The sequence below is a fragment of the Seriola aureovittata genome, chromosome 6 (assembly GCF_021018895.1).
Source record: "Seriola aureovittata isolate HTS-2021-v1 ecotype China chromosome 6, ASM2101889v1, whole genome shotgun sequence".
NCBI lineage: Eukaryota > Metazoa > Chordata > Actinopteri > Carangiformes > Carangidae > Seriola > Seriola aureovittata.
The window spans coordinates 1,070,794-1,090,932 of record NC_079369.1 but is presented as its reverse complement, the minus strand read 5'-3'; the positions used below and the strand labels follow the sequence as shown (position 1 = coordinate 1,090,932).

The 20,139-nt window shown below is 39.5% G+C and overlaps 2 protein-coding genes across 2 annotated transcripts; one reads left to right on the top strand and one right to left on the bottom strand.

The window, feature by feature from the left end:
• Window positions 1–1,303: 1,303 nt before the first annotated feature.
• Window positions 1,304–9,663, bottom strand: dhcr24 (24-dehydrocholesterol reductase). The gene is made up of 9 exons (XM_056379253.1): window positions 9,284–9,663; window positions 8,207–8,362; window positions 6,696–6,801; window positions 6,102–6,220; window positions 4,105–4,368; window positions 3,883–4,026; window positions 2,467–2,664; window positions 2,197–2,375; window positions 1,304–2,090 (listed from the first exon to the last, which is right to left on the bottom strand). Exons 1-9 carry the CDS (start codon window positions 9,512–9,514, stop codon window positions 1,937–1,939), a joined length of 1,551 nt encoding a protein of 516 aa, XP_056235228.1. The 5' UTR covers window positions 9,515–9,663; the 3' UTR covers window positions 1,304–1,936.
• si:dkeyp-51f12.2 (uncharacterized protein LOC100151460 homolog) lies at window positions 6,809–15,259 on the top strand. The gene is made up of 3 exons (XM_056379254.1): window positions 6,809–6,972; window positions 11,004–11,472; window positions 12,851–15,259. The coding sequence occupies exons 2-3, from the start codon at window positions 11,159–11,161 to the stop codon at window positions 13,086–13,088; spliced, it is 552 nt and encodes a 183-aa protein (XP_056235229.1). The 5' UTR covers window positions 6,809–6,972; window positions 11,004–11,158; the 3' UTR covers window positions 13,089–15,259.
• Window positions 15,260–20,139: the final 4,880 nt, after the last annotated feature.

Sequence of the window (20,139 nt, the reverse complement as noted above, 5' to 3'; positions counted from 1 at the left end):
TTTTATTTAACTGTGTCAATAAGGTGGCGCGACAGCTCTGGGGGTGTTGGTGGGGGAGGTGTGGTGTGCAGGCCCGAGAGTTCAACATGCAGTAATCAGTATCAGATAAAAAAGGATGACAGTCATGTATTTTGACCATGGTAGCTGTTGTATTGTGATAAACTATCGTGAAAGTCAAGTCAAGTTAAGCCAAGTTAAGCCAGCAGCTCCTAACCAATGAGTAAGCACGCTAACCTTTTCTCTGTCTAGAGACAACAACAAAAATGAAAAAAGGAAAATCTGATTGGATAACTCTATTTTGATGGTTTTAGTTTCACATCTGAAGATGCTATAGCTAGCAGCTGGCCACATCTGTTGGCCAAAACGAGTGCAACACAAGATGTTTGTTTTCTATTACAAACGTTAAAAACAGGGACATTTCTGGGGGCAGCTTCAATCGGAGTCAAGCCACCAAAAACAGGGACTGTCCCCTGGACATCTGGTCACCCTAACATGCAGGCCAGGTATGTTTTTATGCTGTAGGCTAAATAGCAATACCACAGTGTAGAAATACTCTGTTAATAAGTAAAAGTCCTGTATTCAAAACTTTATTTAAAGTACAAAAGTATTAGCATCAAAATATATCCTAAAGTACCACATGTAAAAGCACAAGGACCCTTTTAAGAATAATACACTGTTCATTATATCATTGAATTATGACTCATGTTGCAGAGTGATTTTAACTAATGTACTGCACTTAATCCATAATAATACATAAGACACAAGAATTGATAAATTCATTCAAATGTTTCTATTAATAACCTGAATCTACAAAGTAACTAATAACTAAAGGTGTCAAATAAATGTAGAGGAGTGAATAGCAGATTATTTTACTCCAAAATATAGTGGAGTAGGAATATAAAGTAAAATATGAATACATCAAAACTGTGCTTAAGTACAGTACATTCAATGACTGGTTTTATACAACATTCAGATCGTCTTATTCTTAATCCGGCAGCGACAAACACAGAGACAGTCAGGTTTACACTGGGGAGTTAATCAAATACATTGATATAAGTGCTCAGATCAAACCAGTTTGCTTTGACTGCATGCCAACACATTTAAAAAAGAAAGAGGGATACACAAGGACAAACAAAAGAAAGTGATATTATGTTTGCATTGTGCTGTGATTCATATAAAGCCAAATTAATCTGTTCAGAGCAAATACATTAGCTTTGACTATGTGTGTGTGATGTCTGACCCGTATTACAACACTGCAACCAACAACTTTATAATGTATATTCTAAAAATAAAGAGACTGATATCTATTGTAGAACAGTTTTTAATGAAGCCGTCCAACCCGTACACAGTCCAGGTGATATTTTCTCATTTCAATATCAAAATATTTGCAATATTGTTCTGTTAGTTTGCTTTTTTTCAGACTCAAAATTCACAGAGATTTATCAAAAAAGCATGTATTTCAAAATATCTGTCTGATGCTAATATGGAGGTCATGTTTTCAAAGTGTATGGCACTTCAGTAGTTAGGTAGTTAAACAGGGAAAAGTTGTCTAACACATTTCTAAAGAAAGGAAATCAAAAAGACATTTGGGGCAAAAGGCTCTTAACAAGTACGTTACACAAAAGGCTTTGAGTCAAACTGCACGAGATCAGAGCATGAATGTTAAAATAATTGTGTACAGAAAAAGGAAAAAGAGAAAAGCGTTATGACACTTGTGCTCCTGTTTCACATTAACGGGAAGGCCGTCTTAAGACACAGACTGATTGCTTTTTTTAATATGTGCAAAGATGAATTCCTCCATAGAATATTCTGAGATGTAAATCAGTTTTTTTTGTTTTAAACATCCCAGAACTAGTATAAGTCACCAGGTGTGAGTTGCAGACGAGCCTCTGTGTATCTGTGACACAGGGCCGAGGTCAGGTACCACTGATGGGGGTCAGTGTCGAGCAGATTTACAGATTTTGTCATACACCTCGGGGAAGGCGTCCTTACAGCCCAGCTCCTCTCTCAGTCTTTGATACAGCTGTCCATCGAACATCTCCCAAAACTCCTCTCGGTCCATGTACACATCTGCATACAACATCTGGAAGCTGTGGGAGGCAAATGGCAGTTAGACGGCAGATGGGTGTGAAATAAGAAAAGAGTCGTTTCAGGTTAGTTTCAGGTGCTAAATGTCATGTATCATTTGAGACTTACCCGTGCACATCTCTGACAAACTTCTCCAGTTGACGTGTTGATGCTTTAGCTTCAAAGTGTTTGACTTTGGGTTCTCCGTAAGCCCCGATGTCCACATACAGTTCCTCCTCTTGGCCTTTGGGATGAACCATCCCTCTGCCCGCTGGCAACAGGAATGGACACAGCCACAGAGGGTAAACCTGAAATAACAAATGACAATTGAAGAATGAACAGTCGGCTCGTGCTGTAAATAGTGAGTATTTAGTGGGTTTATCCGTGTCTGAGTCTTACATCAATGTCCTGGTGAAAGCGCGTTATTGCGGCGTGCAGATGCTTCATGGGGACCAGCATGTCCTGCACCACGTGGTGCTGCTCGTAAAGACGTCTGATGGTCTCTCCCTGTGTGAGCTTCAGCAGGGAGATCTTAGGAGGAACCATCCAGCCAAAAAGCCAGCGGAACAGCAGGTTGTTGCCGAATGGGATGATGTCCTGGAGAAAAGACACAAATATACTCACCCAGTTACATAATCAGGTTAAAGAAGATGCTAAAAGTGGCTTTCTGTGATGGACTGTGTTCTGAATAGTCCTAAAACAAATGATCAGTTAGTGGAACAATCGATCGAGCAGGAGAGCCAAAGATCTACTGATTTCAGAATCACCAACGATGCTCTTCTGTTTTTCTATAACTGAAAATTCTATATATTTTGGTTTTGTCATGTGATACCTAAAAAAAGGTGACAACTTAAAATCTTAATTTTTTTATTTTTAATTGCACCACCTGAGATGACTGGAAATTCAAAATAGGGGAATTCAAACCTCATACATACAGATTGGTGGTTTTCAAAATAAAATATTTCAATACTATTTATTTAGTTGTATTGAAATTTAACAATGTTAAATATCTAACATCCCAAACCCTAACCCTAACCCTATCTATATATTTAGTTACTGATAAAAATTATGATCTTTCGATTAAACAAACGTTTTTTTAATCTCTCTTTTGTCAACAACACTCACTACTTTTTTTCTGCTTTTTCATTTAAGGACGATCAATGTGAATATTTTAAGACCAAATATAATTGTCCCTATTTGCTCAGCTAATAAATAAGTAATGATAACATGTAAAAACATCATGTCTTTTTGCAGCTTACTAACATTTAATGTAACAGTTACATGAATGATAATATAATTTTGAATTGGTCATGTTATCTTTGAGCTCGATGTTAAGAGACATTGATCCACCAGAGGGCAGCCACAACTCACCAACCAGTGCCAAACACTTCCTCACGCCACGGCCAACAACACATCAGAGACGTCAACGACAAATCGTCAATGAGCAATTTAATCAAACATCAGTCGGCCCTCCTCGTGTCTGCACCGTCTTCAAAAACAAAAGCCTTTCAAAAAGCAGGGAGCTCCCAAAAGCTCAGAGCTCCTTTAGGTCTCCGTCAAACCAATACTATGCATAATTCATTACACCATTTACTGTTACAGAAAATAAAGGATGCCAAGCCCTTCTTACTAATGGCTAATGGTGTGTGTGTGTGTGTGTGTGTGTGTGAGAGAGAGAAAGAGCATTAAAGTGTAATAAAGAGTAGTGAGCAAGCAGTTGGTAAGATGATGACGAGCTAGAATCTGGCAGATATATTCCTTCTTTTAACGTAATGCTAAAGCTCGTGGAGACGCAGCCTCTGTCAGTGTAAGTACCTGAAGCTCCCAGAAGATGCTGCGTGTGTGTCTGTGGTAATACTGTCTCAGAGGAACGTACTCCACCCCAGCGTGGTCTCCTGTCAGGTAGCTCTCCACGTGTTTAAAGAACCAGGGTTTAAAGTGCAGGCCGATTCTGTTGATCTGAGAGGGAAAAGCTAAATATGACATTTAAACCATTCAACATTTAAAACACGTGAAACCAAATCACGCACACCTTACCTTATCAGGCTCTGCGTGGTCAGTCATGGTTCCCGTCATGATGACAGCGGTGTCGAGAGTGTACTGGATGCCCTCGACGAATGTGTTCTGCTTGTTCTCCGATGCTTCACTGAAGCGTTTACAGATGTTCTCCAGCCCTCGGACCGGCTCGTAGTGCAGCTTCACCCACGGCTTGGCGGGGACTATTTTAATCTCAGCTGCAACCAGGAATCCCAGAGTGCCGCAGGACCACGGGACGGCGTGGAACAGGTCTGAGTTTTCCTCCTGTGTGACAGAGAAAATTTATTTCTTGTTTGAACAAGAACAAACAGATGTGCAGAACACTTGTGCTGATGAATGTGGTCTCGCTCTTTGGGGATCCACGTTGGGCTGTAATCTGTCTCGCACGTTGGCTTTCACAACGAAACCATTATATCACATCATGGCATCGATCACTTTGCCTTCTCACAAACAGGCCACTCCTTTTACTGTACTTGGTGTGACAGCTGGATGTTGCTGCTGAAGACCACTCTGGAACTCTGGGCCTGCATCAGGAGTTCAATTTAGTTTGGCTCTGTTTGGATTAGGGGCTGTATGAAAATTAATAGCGTGGACAGATTTTTTTTTCTTGATAAAGCAGGGTTGGTCTTTAATTTGTCATGCCCCCCTACAAACAAATATCAAGTTAATTACATCAAAACATGCTTTATTTTTCAGGCACCATATAAATTAGTTCTGCCATCAATCATGTCTGTGTAACAGGGCTTTATTTTCTACTTGCTACTGAGACCAGTGTGCACGTTTTGGATTATTATAGTTGGTAGAAACTGAACATTATCTCTCTAAAGAGCTTGACATGTTTTCACTGGACAATATTCACCTTGACTTTATTATGCTTATAACTTATAACATTCACATTTACATTTATTCATTTACATTTACACCTGAAGCACATCAGTAAAGCTTGAGAGCAGTAGGAGACCTTGGTGTAAAAACTTAGTTCTACATCTGTTTAATAAATGAAGGAGATCAGGTGAAGAAGTGCAGTGGAAGTAGTAAAGGACAGTTAGACATGTTAGTGTGTTAGAGGTGTTCGGAGAGGAGGTGCTCTCTGAAGAGAGACGCTCCTGCTCTGATAGCTTCAGTAGCTTGTTCCTCCATCAGGGAAGCACAGAGCAGAACAGGCTGGTGTGCAGGGATGATGATGACAATGACAGATCACGTTCATTGGAAGAGCACAGTGGCTGAGAAGAGGCTTAAGGCTGAATGATTGTCTCTCTGAAGGCAGCATCAGAGACTGAATTTGATGGGTAGCAGAGTGACATGTGACCTTTCAGTCTGATCAAAGACCAGCCGGGCTGCTGCATTCAGGGACCATCGGTAAGGGTTCGACTGTGCGTGAAGTAGTAGCTTTGCAGTAGTAATACATATTTAGCACGATGCAATCTGTGTCACTAATGGGTGGAACTAAAATATGATGGTGGTGCTGTCTGAGCCATGTTTTCTTTTCCAGTTTTCCCTCAGTAAGTTTCATACAGTCCCTAACCTGAGCCTGAGATGCTGGACAACCAGTATCATAAAGCTGGTTTTCTCATTCAGCTCATTCAGCATCAGAACCATGAGTGGAGTACTTAATATGATATGATGTGAAATGGTGATACCCACAGGGACATTAGGTTACTGCAGCAGAGACAATGATGCAAGGTGAAATAAATACAATACAGTGTAATCACTTGACAAGAGCAGAGTAAGAGGCGACAGAGAGGAAGGAGTAATGTGCACAAACTGAAGCTACGGCTTTAAATGTGATTGCATTTACTCTTGACAAACTCTGCAGTATCACGTCCTGCTGCTTGTTACAAGTTCCTGCTGCCAAGGCAGAGAGGTTAAAGTACAGGTTTGTGATGGTGGAGATGATGTTACCATGGTGATCCCTGCTGTCAAGCCACAACATATCTGGTAACCCACGAGACTCAGGCCGGTGGACTCACATTACATTACACACACTCAATACTTACCTCAGTGCAGCGAACTAAACTGCCGTCAGCGAGGACCAGTTCATACGCCACACAGATGTGCTGAAACAGCCCGTAAATGTGAGAGGACGACTCAATGCCTGTACCCATCACCAAACCACCTGAGAGAGGAGAAAGAATAAAAGATCTGTTCTTAGAAATTCAATTTATTTTCCAGGTGAGACCAACAGAGCACAAACACATGAGCAGAAAGCAGCGTTTGCCCGCTGTGCCTGCGTGGACATCAGGATAAATGAATGTTCCGCGGCCTGATGGGAAAACATTAGATTGTTGATGCGCAGTTTATGGCATCAGGAAATCCATTATGAAACCCAATACAGGGGTGCTTCCAACACTGCAGCCATTTCCTCCCAGTTTCATCTTTTGAGCTACAACATCAATCCTCTAACACAATTAGAGAAGTCGCTGAGGCTCTAAACAGGATGCAGTGATTGATGGAGAAAATGCATCTACATCACTGAACAATGAGCTGTGGAAATCATCAGCGCATCTGTCTATTTCTAGAAACCAGACGATGCCGCTCCAGGATGATTCCCCAGGAAACAATCCCCATTGATTGTTATATGGACCACGTACCCACAGTGAGATCATCCAGCTCGGGCAGCACTGGCAGTGTCCAGCCAATTGAATTGAGGAGAGCTGTCACCTGACCCATGTTGGCCAGTGGCTCAACTCTCACAACCTAAAAAACAAAGTATAAATGTTGTGATGTCAGAACACGGCAACTTTGCTAAAAAGTCAGACCTTCACACGAAACAAAAAAGCTGCTGTTGACTTGTTTACGTCCTGTCTGATCTTCTGTCTCCTTGTCCCTGCAGTGTCCCTGTGATTCCAGATGTCAGCAGTTACGTTGGTGAGTACAACGTTATCATGAGCAAACTAAATGATGGACTTAAACTACATCAAGAGAGTCTCCGGCCGTGCTAGCAACTCTGCGAGGCCATAGGCACACCAGTTGCTTGAGCTAAATGCTAACATTAGCATGGTAATTAGCTTACAATCACATGCCGATGTGTAGTAGGTAAATGTTTACCATGTTCACTGTTTTATTTTAGGAAGTTAGCATGGTAACATATGCTTGTTGGCATGTTCACTGTTCCTAATTGTTGACCAGAATGTAATTTATTTTGCTGGTATTTGGTCATAAATCAAAGTATTGGAATAAGTGAAGAGGAAAAAATTAAAAGTCAAGGCATCACCGAAGTCATTAACGAGCTATTTTGCTACTGCTACATAGCTAACGTTAGCATTAACAGCTGTTTACGTACATGTCTTGCCAAGAGCCTCAGCCATCGCTGCGTTTACAATACAAGAGGTTATAATTTGTCCTCTGAGCAGCTACTTCTTCATGGGAGATTGGAGGCTACGATGACTCACTATCCGAAAGTGACAAGACAGGCAGGCCTGGCTGGAGCTAGCTGTTTAGCATGCTAACTTCAGTAGAAGTGATGAAATATTACCAAAACAAGGGTTGCTTTCCACCTCTGGATACAGTGAATAAATGAATGAAGTTTGATGTTAAAATCATAACATTTCTTCTAGACTTGTAAGTTAACAGCTGCTAATGCTAACGCTGGTTATGTAGTAATAGCAAAACTTACAAATAGCTCCAAAGATTCATCCTCTGCTCACCATGAATATCCAAATGGACCAAATTTTGTGCCAATTAATCTAGTAGATGTTGAGAAATTTCATAGGATAAGTGAAAACTGTGAACTGTTGGTGGTGCTAGATGTAAAGTCAGGGGATCACATAAGTTAGTGGAGTTCCTCCTCTGGGGACCATGAATGTCTGCACAAAATTTGATGCCAATCCAGCTGATTGTTGTTGAGATATTTCAGTCTTGATCTCTGCCATCCCTCGAGCTTTGCAGCTAGCATGGCTAAAAATACGACCCCGGCTGTATTAAACCAGAATCATTGTTTTAGCTCTAGATATGAAGATTATGTTGTTGGAGTTTTTCTTACGATACACATAATGCACAGCTGTAATAAATAACAGTGGCTAACGATGGCTGCGTTCCCTTTAGCTTTCATTGCACAAATTTGCAAAACGTCTGGAAGCAGAGCTTGTGTGCGTTCTCCTACCTGCCTGTTTGTGTCCACCTCCAGGATGTCCATCATATTGATCATGATGTTTTTGTGGGTTTTCTTGTATTTCCCCACTCTGAGAGACACAGTGAGCCAGCCGGGTCGACCCGTACACATGTAGGTCTTACCCCCGTCCTTCCTCCACTCACGTACCTGAAATGTGTCAGACGCACGATACAGGACAGATGATACACAGCACACCTGACTCTTCACCTGAACCGCTCAGCCATCGCTCAGACTCGCTGACTACACCTTCCTGGTCTGAGGTCAAAAGCCTCGACAGCTCGTTTGAACTGTTCAAAGTGTGTTGAATAAACACTAACAAACATATTCTTCAGTTTAGAGAGAGTCTGAGTCTGTGCTTCATTATTCCCTCAGAGTCCAAATAATGTGCTGAAGTCCTCTCAGGCCTGTGGCTTCATTTATTTATGCAGGAAAAATACAGTTCAATCGTACTGGGGGTGAATGGAACTTAAAATATCTCCATGGCTAGAGATAAATGAGAAAATGAATTAAAGTGAACTGCCCCCCCCCTCCTCGCGCCATGGGGTGGATTCTTCCATTTGGCAGAACTTGGAAAAGACAGTTACAGGTGAAAACCACAAAGAGCTGTAATAATATAAGTGAAACACTATTTCTCTCATTAACATATAATAAATATATCGTGATCAAATTATGTGTTTTCATCTTAACACATAATGAAAGTGATTATTCAACGTGATGACAGTTATATAGAACTGATATGAAAGAGTAACCTCACATTCACTCTGTTACATAACCACTGCATGGTGTTCATTTATCTTTTCAAAGTTACTTTACTTATTATTATTATTATTATTATTGTTTATTTATTATTAACTGTTGTTATTCTTATTATTCTTATTACCAATGAGCTACTGGACACATGAATTTCCCCTAAGAGATAAATAAAGTATCTAACCATCTTTTCTTTTAGAGGAGTTTATGAGAGTGGAGATCAGACTGAGATCAGAGTGCACACACGCACACCTGAGCGAACACACACGCACACACACACACACACACACACACACTGACAGAGGACGGTGTGCTCACCTGTCGCTGGATGTCTCGCACGCGCTGGTCGTGCAGTTTGGGCGCGGAGCACATCTTGAATATGAGCCAGGCCCTCACGTAGTAATACACATCAAATATGACGGAGAGCGGCAGCAGGAACAGACACACGAATATCCACCTCTGGTGAACGATTACGTAATCTAGACCTTTGACTCTGATCCACAGCAGGAACATGACGACCAGACCTCCTAAATACAGCAGCGGACCCATCGTGTCTGCAAGGATCAGATCCGAACGTGCACGAGCTCCAAACTAAAAGAATCTGGTTCGGTTCTTAGCGACGCTTCCGCTGACCGCTGCGGGTAAACCAGAGCATCGATTATCCCAACCCCAAAACCCGACTCCCGATCACCCCTTCCCTGCGATAGGTGAGCGGTGCTAGGTGGTCCGTCGGCCACGCCCCTGCTTCACAGCGATTGGTCAGAAGTGCCGAGGAGGCGGGTTCGCGCTCAGAGGCTTCACGCTGATTGGGTGAGCGCGTGACTGTAGGGAATCCTGGAGCAGTAGCCTTTCTAACGTTTAACCAATCAGAAAGCAGAGAGGCTGTCACACCATGTGCCCTGTGCTCATGGTTCTGTTACAACACTGAGTCCCTATCAGCCATGGAGGAACATCAGAGCAGAGTCTGACTGCTGCACACAGTCTGTCTGATGATTCCCTCTGACTCTTAACAAATTCCCCTCAGCCTCAGGTGCAGCCTACTTTGTGTTTAATGGTAATCAGCAATTGTTAGCGTGCTAACATACTAAACTAAAATGGTGAACACAGTAAAAATTACACCTGCCAATTAGCAAGTGGTTGTGAACACACTTGGATGCTGGTGTTAGCATTTAGCTCAAACCTCACAGAGTCACCAGCTGTTTATTTTACGCTAGGTTTTTATTTATTGTGTTTATTTATATATTTTTTACCATATTTTTAGTTTTGTTTAGTTTTATTAATATTTCATATTTGATTTTTTTTTGGTCTAAAAAACCCAGCAGTGTCAGACTTTCAACTCTACATAATGTTATAGGTTAGTAAAATAGTAATTATACTGCATCACCCCATTAGGGCAGCATCAAAGGACCAAATTATATTAAATAACATTGGAAGGATTCTGTTTCAAGTGACTGTTGACAACTGAGCCTCTGACCTTTAAGACAAAAAGGCCAAACATTCAGCTCTTTATTTGGATTTTGTAACCTGACACAATTATGTTATAAAACGCCTTATTTTATTAAAGTATGCAGCTCTAAATTTCCCTTTATTTCTTGTCCAACAGGACAATTTATGTTTAAAGAAATTGCAAGGTCCTGAGCCACACACACACACACACACACACACACACACACACACACACACACACACACACACACACACACACACAGGGCTAAAGTGGTACCCTTCAGACACATTAGACAGAGGGAGGGTGGGGCACCAGTAAAGATTTCTTAATGGGCTCTGCCGCCCTCTCGTCCATCTGCCCTGATGATAAACACACAGCTTCTCCACATTAGCCTGACGCGCATCAAAGCCTTCACCGTTTTATTTTTCATTATTTTCCCAACAAACCATCAGTTTTATCACTTTTCCACAGGAGCTTCAGATCTACGAGTAAGGACTAACACATGGACCATATGATCATCGGTTTTTATCAGTATGGGACATGTTACTGATGGGAACAAATAAGTAAGTGAGCTTTTCCTTGTCATAGCAGGATTTCAGTGACTGTGGAGAGAATCATTTGGATGTCTGGTCAGTGTCAGAGCGCATGGGGAGCGCACTCTGTGGGACCGTTGGTGCGTGAGTGACACATCCAGCCGGTCACAGCCTGCACAGTAACCTCAGAAACAGTCACGGTCCTGGAGGAGGATGCCTTCCCTGCACCACGGAGCTATCTTCATCGGAGTCTTCCTCATTGTGACTGGGGGGTCCACAGCCTTCCTGGCCTCGTACCAGAGCCGCCTGCAGGCTTTCTCCCTCTGCTGTGTGGTGCTGGGGGTGGTCATGCTCATCCTGGGGCTCTTCTGGGCAATGAACAGCAAAAGTGCCGCAAACTACAACCACCGGGAGTTCGACCCAGAGTGCCCACATTATCCATATGACTACCCCAACTTCGGCAGCCATGCCCTCTTCACACCCCCGGGGAGCCGCTTCCCAGAGTCCCAGTCTGTGTTTCTGCCCAGGTGGGTGAAGGAAAAATGCCAGTCATTTAAGATATGCGTATTGCTGCTTTGCACAGTTCAAGCTGTATTTGTTATTAAGATCAATTTTATCCAGAAGTCAGAAAATAAGATGGAGGTTTATTGAATTACATATATTTTATATTAACAATAAAAAATATAAAGTAGTTAACCTAAAGAATATAATTTAGATCTAGATCCTAAAACATAATGCAGTTTGGATCCTAATCACTGATGCTGTCTGCTGTCTCCATGTTATCCAATTCATTCTTCCTGTTGTTGCTCAATATTTGATCACGTCAAGGTTTCATATATCAGTTTCTTCTGGGATAGAGCTGCACATGCACACAGATAACTGTAACAGAGTGTTGCAGGCAGACCACAGCAACTGCATATTTTCTAAGATTAATTCCCTTTTTTTACTTTATTCTTATTCATTCTTCCAAATATACGTATGAGCCTTTTAACTTAAGCCCTGGATGGACACTGCCCACAGACAAGATGCACAATTATCAATAATAATAGTCAAAAAAGAAAGTTAAAGGAGCAGTTTAACATTTTAGGAAACTCTCTTATTTGCTTTCTTTCTGATAATTAGATGGGAAGATTGATACCACTCTGTGCACTAAATATGAAGCTATAGCTAGGAACCCATCATTTTAACTTAGCATAAAGACCGGAAACACATGTGCACAGCTAGCCTGGCTCTGTCAAAAAGTTTAAAGTTGACAAATTAGCATATCTCAGTCCTTTAACTTGTAAGAAAACCCAAGAATAAAGCCAGACAAGATATATAAAACATGCAATATATCATTTAGTAAGTTTAAAGTAGGTAACGTTCATTACTGTTGGACAGAGCGAGGCTAGCTGTTTCCTCATTTTTCCAGTTTTTATGCTAGGCTAAGCTAACTGGCTGCTAGCTGTAGCTTCATATTTACTGCACAGGCATGAAAATGGTAATCAATCATTTAACTCTTTGCAGGAAAGTGTATTTTATCAACTATTTATTTGAATGAGTTAGGATTAAAAAGTGACTTCAAGTCATTTAAACCAAACCAGCTGATTAGCTAACTAATCCTGCTAGTCTTGTTGGATGTGTGCTAGTTAGTGAAATAAACTAGTCTATCTGGAGAGAAACCACATGGCTCACTCAGACCACAGTCGTTATTTGAAAACTTTTATTATCCCACACTGCCAGGATGTCCATTAGGACTTTGTGAAACCCAATTACTGTGTACACGACTGCCAACAGAACACGACTCCAGCTGCTGTTTAGTATCTGATCTCTACAACTGCTGACACCTCAGAGCTGCACTGTACATATCAATTTGTGTTTCTACATGATTGTTTTCACCTGATGTTTTACTGCCACTGTTTTCAGGACGATGGAACGCCACAGACATGGTGCTCGTGGCGAGGAATTCGACTACCCTCCCATGGACTCTGGTGGTTTTAGTCCAACACCTCACCCTCCTCCTTGGCTGGGACCCCCGCCTCCCTATGAGGTCGCCATCAAGACCACGTGCAGCTCCACACACCTGCGGCGTGCCTACTCAGACACGCAGCTGGCTTCAGAGCCCCTGTTTGGACAGTCAAGAGAAATTAGCTTTGAGGTGTGACGCTGGCCGACGTGGACACCCCGCCTCTCTGTACATCAGACCACAAGATAAAATCACATTGGGGCTCACTCGGACTTTACAGTAGCTGTCTTTTGACAGCAACAAACTTCATGGAACACTTGAAGCATGCTTCTTTCTTGGGTCTTAGCATGATTCTGTAATTACAATGCAGGTGTTAGCACATACTCAAATATATTGAAAATAGATCACACCGAATGCAGCCTTATCAGACCAAAATAAAGCACCTAAACACTTTGTCCTTATGAAGTGTGTGGCCACTAAAAGCCACCATTTTACTGTGTCTTGATGAACATTATACAAGTGTTTAAAACCCTTGAGGGGATAAGATTCTTATATATAATGCACAAATATTAAGTTTGGTTAAGATCAATCTGATATTCCAGACAGGAAGTCCAAGAAATAGTTTGTGATTTTTGGAAATAGCCCTTTTTGGCTGGACTGCAATAGCAGGACCACTCCTATAATTGTGCCTGTGACTGACTGACTGACTGAGTTGCCCATTTGTCCCTAAATTTAGACTTTGAAGACTACAGAAGTTAACAAAGTCACAGCACAGTCTGTAATTTATGTGTACGGACAGTTTTTTCAGATGACAATATAAAATCAGGATTTTAGCAGCAGCTTGGAAATGGCTTGGACATGTAGTCTTAATGGACCACGTTTCAGTCATTTTCAAACTTGTTTCGTTGTCTGAGAACAGAAACAGAGAAACATGTAAATGAGAACAGTTTATTTGGAATTCAGCTCTAATAAGGGTCCCATATTTTACACTTTTCCAATGTTTTATTTGATCCATAAGATGATATATTTTAAGAACCAAAAACCATCTCAGTGTAGTTTTACATCTCCTCTCTCAGGCTTCTCTCTGGAGCTGTAGTAACAACAGGTTGTTGAGCCAATCAGAAGAGAGGAGGCTCTGAGTCTCTCTTCTGATTGGCTCAGTGTTAAGATAATAAATGCTTATTTTCTAGTGCAGTTAATAGAGTTCTTTGCAAAGATTCTATTCTGATACTGATACAAACCTGAGCTTTATACTAAATTGGTGGTTTCACCTGAAGGGTTAAGATCATGTTAGTTTAAGGGATCAGTTGCCATGGTAACAGAAGCACACAGGAGATCCAGGATATACTTAACTTTCAGATTTCAGTGGTTCAGGAGGTAGAGCACATTTTGTACTAATCGGCAGGTCGGTGGTTTGATCCTCAGCTCGCATTTTGAAGTGTCCTTGGGCAAGATGCTGAACCCCAAACTGATGTATCATCGGCGTGTGAACGTGCATGTAGGTAAAAAAGTGTTATATGTGAAAAGTGCTGTATTAATGTGTGTGTGTGAATGTGGCTTCCATTGTAAAGTGTTTTGAATGGTTGAAAAGCGCTACATAAGTGCAGTCCATTTACCATTTGGGTAACTGGATAATCCTCCTCTCTGGGATTCCCCTGGTGTTGGCAGAGGACAGTTTTCTCTGTTTTGTAAAGGAAAAGCAAAAACGTCACTCTGAAAAAATGTTTTCCCCATCAGGATTTACGCGCTACACCACAGGATGGATGTGATAATTCATGTTGGGAAACTGGCACGCAGGCCCGTAGAGGTCTTTTAGTTTGTGTGACACACATGTACTCATCAGCTTGTTGAAAGCAGGCGAACGATGACTCATCTGACCATATGTTTTTCCACTGCTCACTAGACCACTGAGTATTACAACTTGACCTATTGTAATCATAGAATCTCTCTGTTTTAAAGGATCACATCAGTATTTTTCCTACATTTTTAATGTTTTTCCTTCCAGTTGCCCATTGGTATCCATACATGTCAATGCAATGTGCAACTCAACCTGCAGAGATCCTATGTTACTGTCAGGTACACTCAATATTTAGCCTTCATGACGTCTAAAATAAGATGCTGCACTGCACTGAACTGATGACCACAAATAAACTGTTGTGATCTTTGACAGCACAAGGACAACTGACTTCCGCTGCTGTGATGGACACACACACACACACACACACACACACACACACACACCAATAATCCACATTGATCCCTTTATATACGTATAAATATGCATGCTCCTATGATTGATATGCTTTGCAACTCCTTTTCAATCCCTGTGAGTATGTGTGTATTTAACTTTATTTAATAAAACAGTGATGAAGGACACAATATCAGGCACTTTGTTGTCTCATTAACCAGCAAGGATTGTTGGAAATCTGCATTATGGGTTTATGGGTCTTCACAAACTTCTATAACCTACTACTGGTATGTAATTTGAGGCATAAAAATGCCCATAGGGTTACATATTGGACGGTAGGGGCGTGTCCCTGCCATTATTTTGGGAGGACAGAATTGTCCCCAACAATATTTACCTATGTTTAGAGTGATGTCATATTAAATCATTCCAATGTGCCCTCCAAAGGGCTACGTCTCCAAGATGACCGATTTAGGCATGCTATCATGTAACTGACTGAAAGGGCAGGGTCATGTGACAATATCACAGTGGTACCTAACCACACCAGAAAAATGTCAGCTTATGTTATTTAACCATATTAGGTAACATTAACTAGGAAGCTAACCCTGACTTTTGACTTCTGTAGGCTTGCAGGAGTAAAAATGATCTGTTGGATATATCAAAGTATGAGTTTAAGTTCAAAAAATCCCATGACTAATATGTTTTTATGACTTTTCATGCCTCATAATACCAAAACTTTTTGTGCCCTACTATACTATGACTTTTTTATTCCTTACAGTATACAATATAATATGCTAGACTTTTTGATGGGGCAGCAGGTAATATAGTGGTTAGAACTAATGTCCCACACTAATCAGGATGAGGACAAGATTCTGTTCTGTTCTTCATCTGTATGATGTTTTTATGCCTTATTATAATGTGACTTTTTATGACTTTTCATGCCTTTCTATACTATATTATGACTTTTTATGCCTTACTCTATGATGATGTTTTACAATGTTTAATGCCTTACTATACTATAACTTTTTTATGACTTTTTATGCCTTACTATACTACGTCATTTTATGCCTCACTATATCACGACTTTTTTAAATGACTTTTTATGCCTTACTACAGTATGATGTTTTATGCCTTACTATAATATGACTTTTTATGCCTGATCATAATATGAATGTTTATGTCTTACTATACTATCATGTTTTATGACTTACTATATGCCTTACTATATTATGATTTTTTATGACTTACTATACTATGAATTTTTCAATGACTTTTTATGACTGTTTATGCCAAATTATACTGTAACTTTTTTAAATGACTTTTTATACCTTATTATACTATGACATTTTTCGGGATTTTTATGCCTTTATATACTATGACATTTTTGTGCCTTACTATACTATGATGTTTTTTGGCATTTTTATGCCTCACTAAATTTTAACTTTATATACCTTATTACAATATGACGTTGTATATCTTACTATACTATGACGTTTTGTTGCATTTTTATGCCTTACTGTCAAACAAATGTGAGATTCTTGTTGTTGAAGAATGATGGATGGAGTCTCAAACTGCTGTTAAGCCGTGCATTTATTTACAGGGTACAAAACACAAGTGTCAATTATAATAAAGGAGAAAAAAACAAAAAAAATCCACGCTCAAACCACCCACAATGTGCTTGCTCTGGCGTGAGTCACTCACTTTCTCTCGAGCTTGGTGTTGGCCGGGGCGTTATTTACACTAAGCTCCTCCCCAGCCAAAACCAACTCCCAATTAAATCACAGATTAATATTCTGCTCCACCAAATACCTCTGCAAAAGGGCCCACAATAGACCCACAAAACAAATACACATCATTTAATACATTCACCCATCAAACATTCTTCAATCAATAATAAATCACCAAAAATAAGCAGTCAATGAAAAGGTCAAGGCAAAACCCCCCCTACCACTCAGGGAACAATGGAATGAACCTGCCCAACAGGAAGCTGCCAACACTATATAACACAGCCCACTTCATTTGCTCTGGTTAGCCCTAGGAGGAGAGAAGGAGAGAACCACAAGCAAACAATGGTAAAATGAAATAAACCTTACTAATGAAACTATATGTGTGTGGTGCATTTCTTTTATGTTATTGTAGGGGATGGGTATGATGTCTGAACGAATGTCCAGTGTGGTGCGTGCACTCACCACGGAAACAGAGGGGAAACATTTGTTTAGAGTGATGAGGAAAGGCCTCATCACTCTAAATGCATTTTCTATATTTTAACTTTTTATGCCTGACTATACTATTACGTTGTATACCTCACTTTACTATGACATTTTTATGCCTTACTATACTATGACATTTTTTGGCATTTTTTAAGCCTTAATATACTATGACGTTTTTTGGCATTTTGAAGCCTTACTATACTATGACCCTTTTTTGCCATTTTCAAACCTTACAATACTATGATATGTTTGTGCCTTACTATACGATGACGTTTTTTGGCATTTTTAAGCCTTAATATACTATGACGTTTTTTGACATCTTTATGTCTTATTATACCATGACGTTTTAAGCCTTACTATACTATGACCGTTTTTTGGCATTTTCAAACCTTACTGTACTATGACTTTGTATACCCCACTATACTATGACGTTTGTTTTGCATTCTTAAGCCTTACTATACTATTACGTTTTAAGCCTTACTATACTATGACGTTTTTTGGCATTTTTATGTCTTAATATACCATGACGTTTTTTGGCATTTTTAAGCCTTATTACACCATGACGTTATATGCCTTACTACACTATGACATTTTTTGGCATTTTTATGTCTTAATATACTAAGACGTTTTATGCCTTATTATACTATGACGTTTTTTGCCTTACAATATAATGACGTTTTTTTTGCATTTTTATGCCTTACTATACTATTACGTTTTATCCCTTACTATACTATGACGTTTTTTTGGCATTTTTAAGCCTTACTATACTATGACGTTTTATGCCTTACTATACTATGACGTTTTTTTTGCATTTTTATGTCTTATTATACCATGACGTTTTATGCCTCATTATACTATGAAGTTTTTTGGCATTTTTATGCCTTATTATACTATGATGTTTTTTGGCATTTTTAAGCCTTATTATACCATGACGTGTTTTGCCTTATTATACTCTGACGTTTTATGCCTTACTATACAATGACGTTTTTTTGCATTTTTAAGCCTCATTATACTCTGACGTTTTATGCCTTACTATACTATGACGTTTTTTTTGCATTTTTATGTCTTATTATACCATGACGTTTTATGCCTCATTATACTATGAAGTTTTTTGGCATTTTTATGCCTTATTATACTATGACATTTTTTGACATTTTTAAGCCTTATTATACTATGACGTTTTTTTGGCATTTTTATGTCTTATTATACTATGACGTTTTTTTGCCATTTTTATGCCTCATTAAACTATGAAGTTTTTTGGCATTTTTATGCCTTATTATACTATGACATCTTTTGACATTTTTAAGCCTTACTATACTATGACGTTTTTTTGGCATTTTTAAGCCTTACTATACTATTACGTTTTATGCCTTATTATACTATGACGTTTTTTGGCATTTTTAAGCCTTATTATACCATGACGTTTTTTGCCTTATTATACTCTGACGTTTTATGCCTTACTATACAATGACGTTTTTTTGCATTTTTAAGCCTCATTATACTATGAAGTTTTTTGGCATTTTTAAGCCTTATTATACTATGACATTTTTTGACATTTTTAAGCCTTACTATACTATGACGTTTTTTGGCATTTTTACGCCTTACTATACTATTACGTTTTATGCCTTATTATACTATGACGTTTTTTGGCATTTTTATGCCTTATTATACCATGACGTTTTTTGCCTTATTATACTCTGACGTTTTATGCCTTACTATACAATGACGTTTTTTTTGCATTTTTAAGCCTCATTATACTCTGACGTTTTATGCCTTACTATACTATGACTTTTTTTCGTCATTTTTATGACTTATTATACTATGATTTTTTATGACTTACTATACTATGAATTTTTCAATGGCTTTTTATGCCTTACTATATGATGACTTTTTATGACTGTTTATGCCAAATTATACTGTAACTTTTTTAAATGACTTTTTATACCTTATTATACTATGACATTTTTCGGGATTTTTATGCCTTTATATACTATGACATTTTTGTGCCTTACTATACTATGATGTTTTTTGGCATTTTTATGCCTCACTAAATTTTAACTTTATATACCTTATTACAATATGACGTTGTATATCTTACTATACTATGACGTTTTGTTGCATTTTTATGCCTTACTGTCAAACAAATGTGAGATTCTTGTTGTTGAAGAATGATGGATGGAGTCTCAAACTGCTGTTAAGCCGTGCATTTATTTACAGGGTACAAAACACAAGTGTCAATTATAATAAAGGAGAAAAAAACAAAAAAAATCCACGCTCAAACCACCCACAATGTGCTTGCTCTGGCGTGAGTCACTCACTTTCTCTCGAGCTTGGTGTTGGCCGGGGCGTTATTTACACTAAGCTCCTCCCCAGCCAAAACCAACTCCCAATTAAATCACAGATTAATATTCTGCTCCACCAAATACCTCTGCAAAAGGGCCCACAATAGACCCACAAAACAAATACACATCATTTAATACATTCACCCATCAAACATTCTTCAATCAATAATAAATCACCAAAAATAAGCAGTCAATGAAAAGGTCAAGGCAAAACCCCCCCTACCACTCAGGGAACAATGGAATGAACCTGCCCAACAGGAAGCTGCCAACACTATATAACACAGCCCACTTCATTTGCTCTGGTTAGCCCTAGGAGGAGAGAAGGAGAGAACCACAAGCAAACAATGGTAAAATGAAATAAACCTTACTAATGAAACTATATGTGTGTGGTGCATTTCTTTTATGTTATTGTAGGGGATGGGTATGATGTCTGAACGAATGTCCAGTGTGGTGCGTGCACTCACCACGGAAACAGAGGGGAAACATTTGTTTAGAGTGATGAGGAAAGGCCT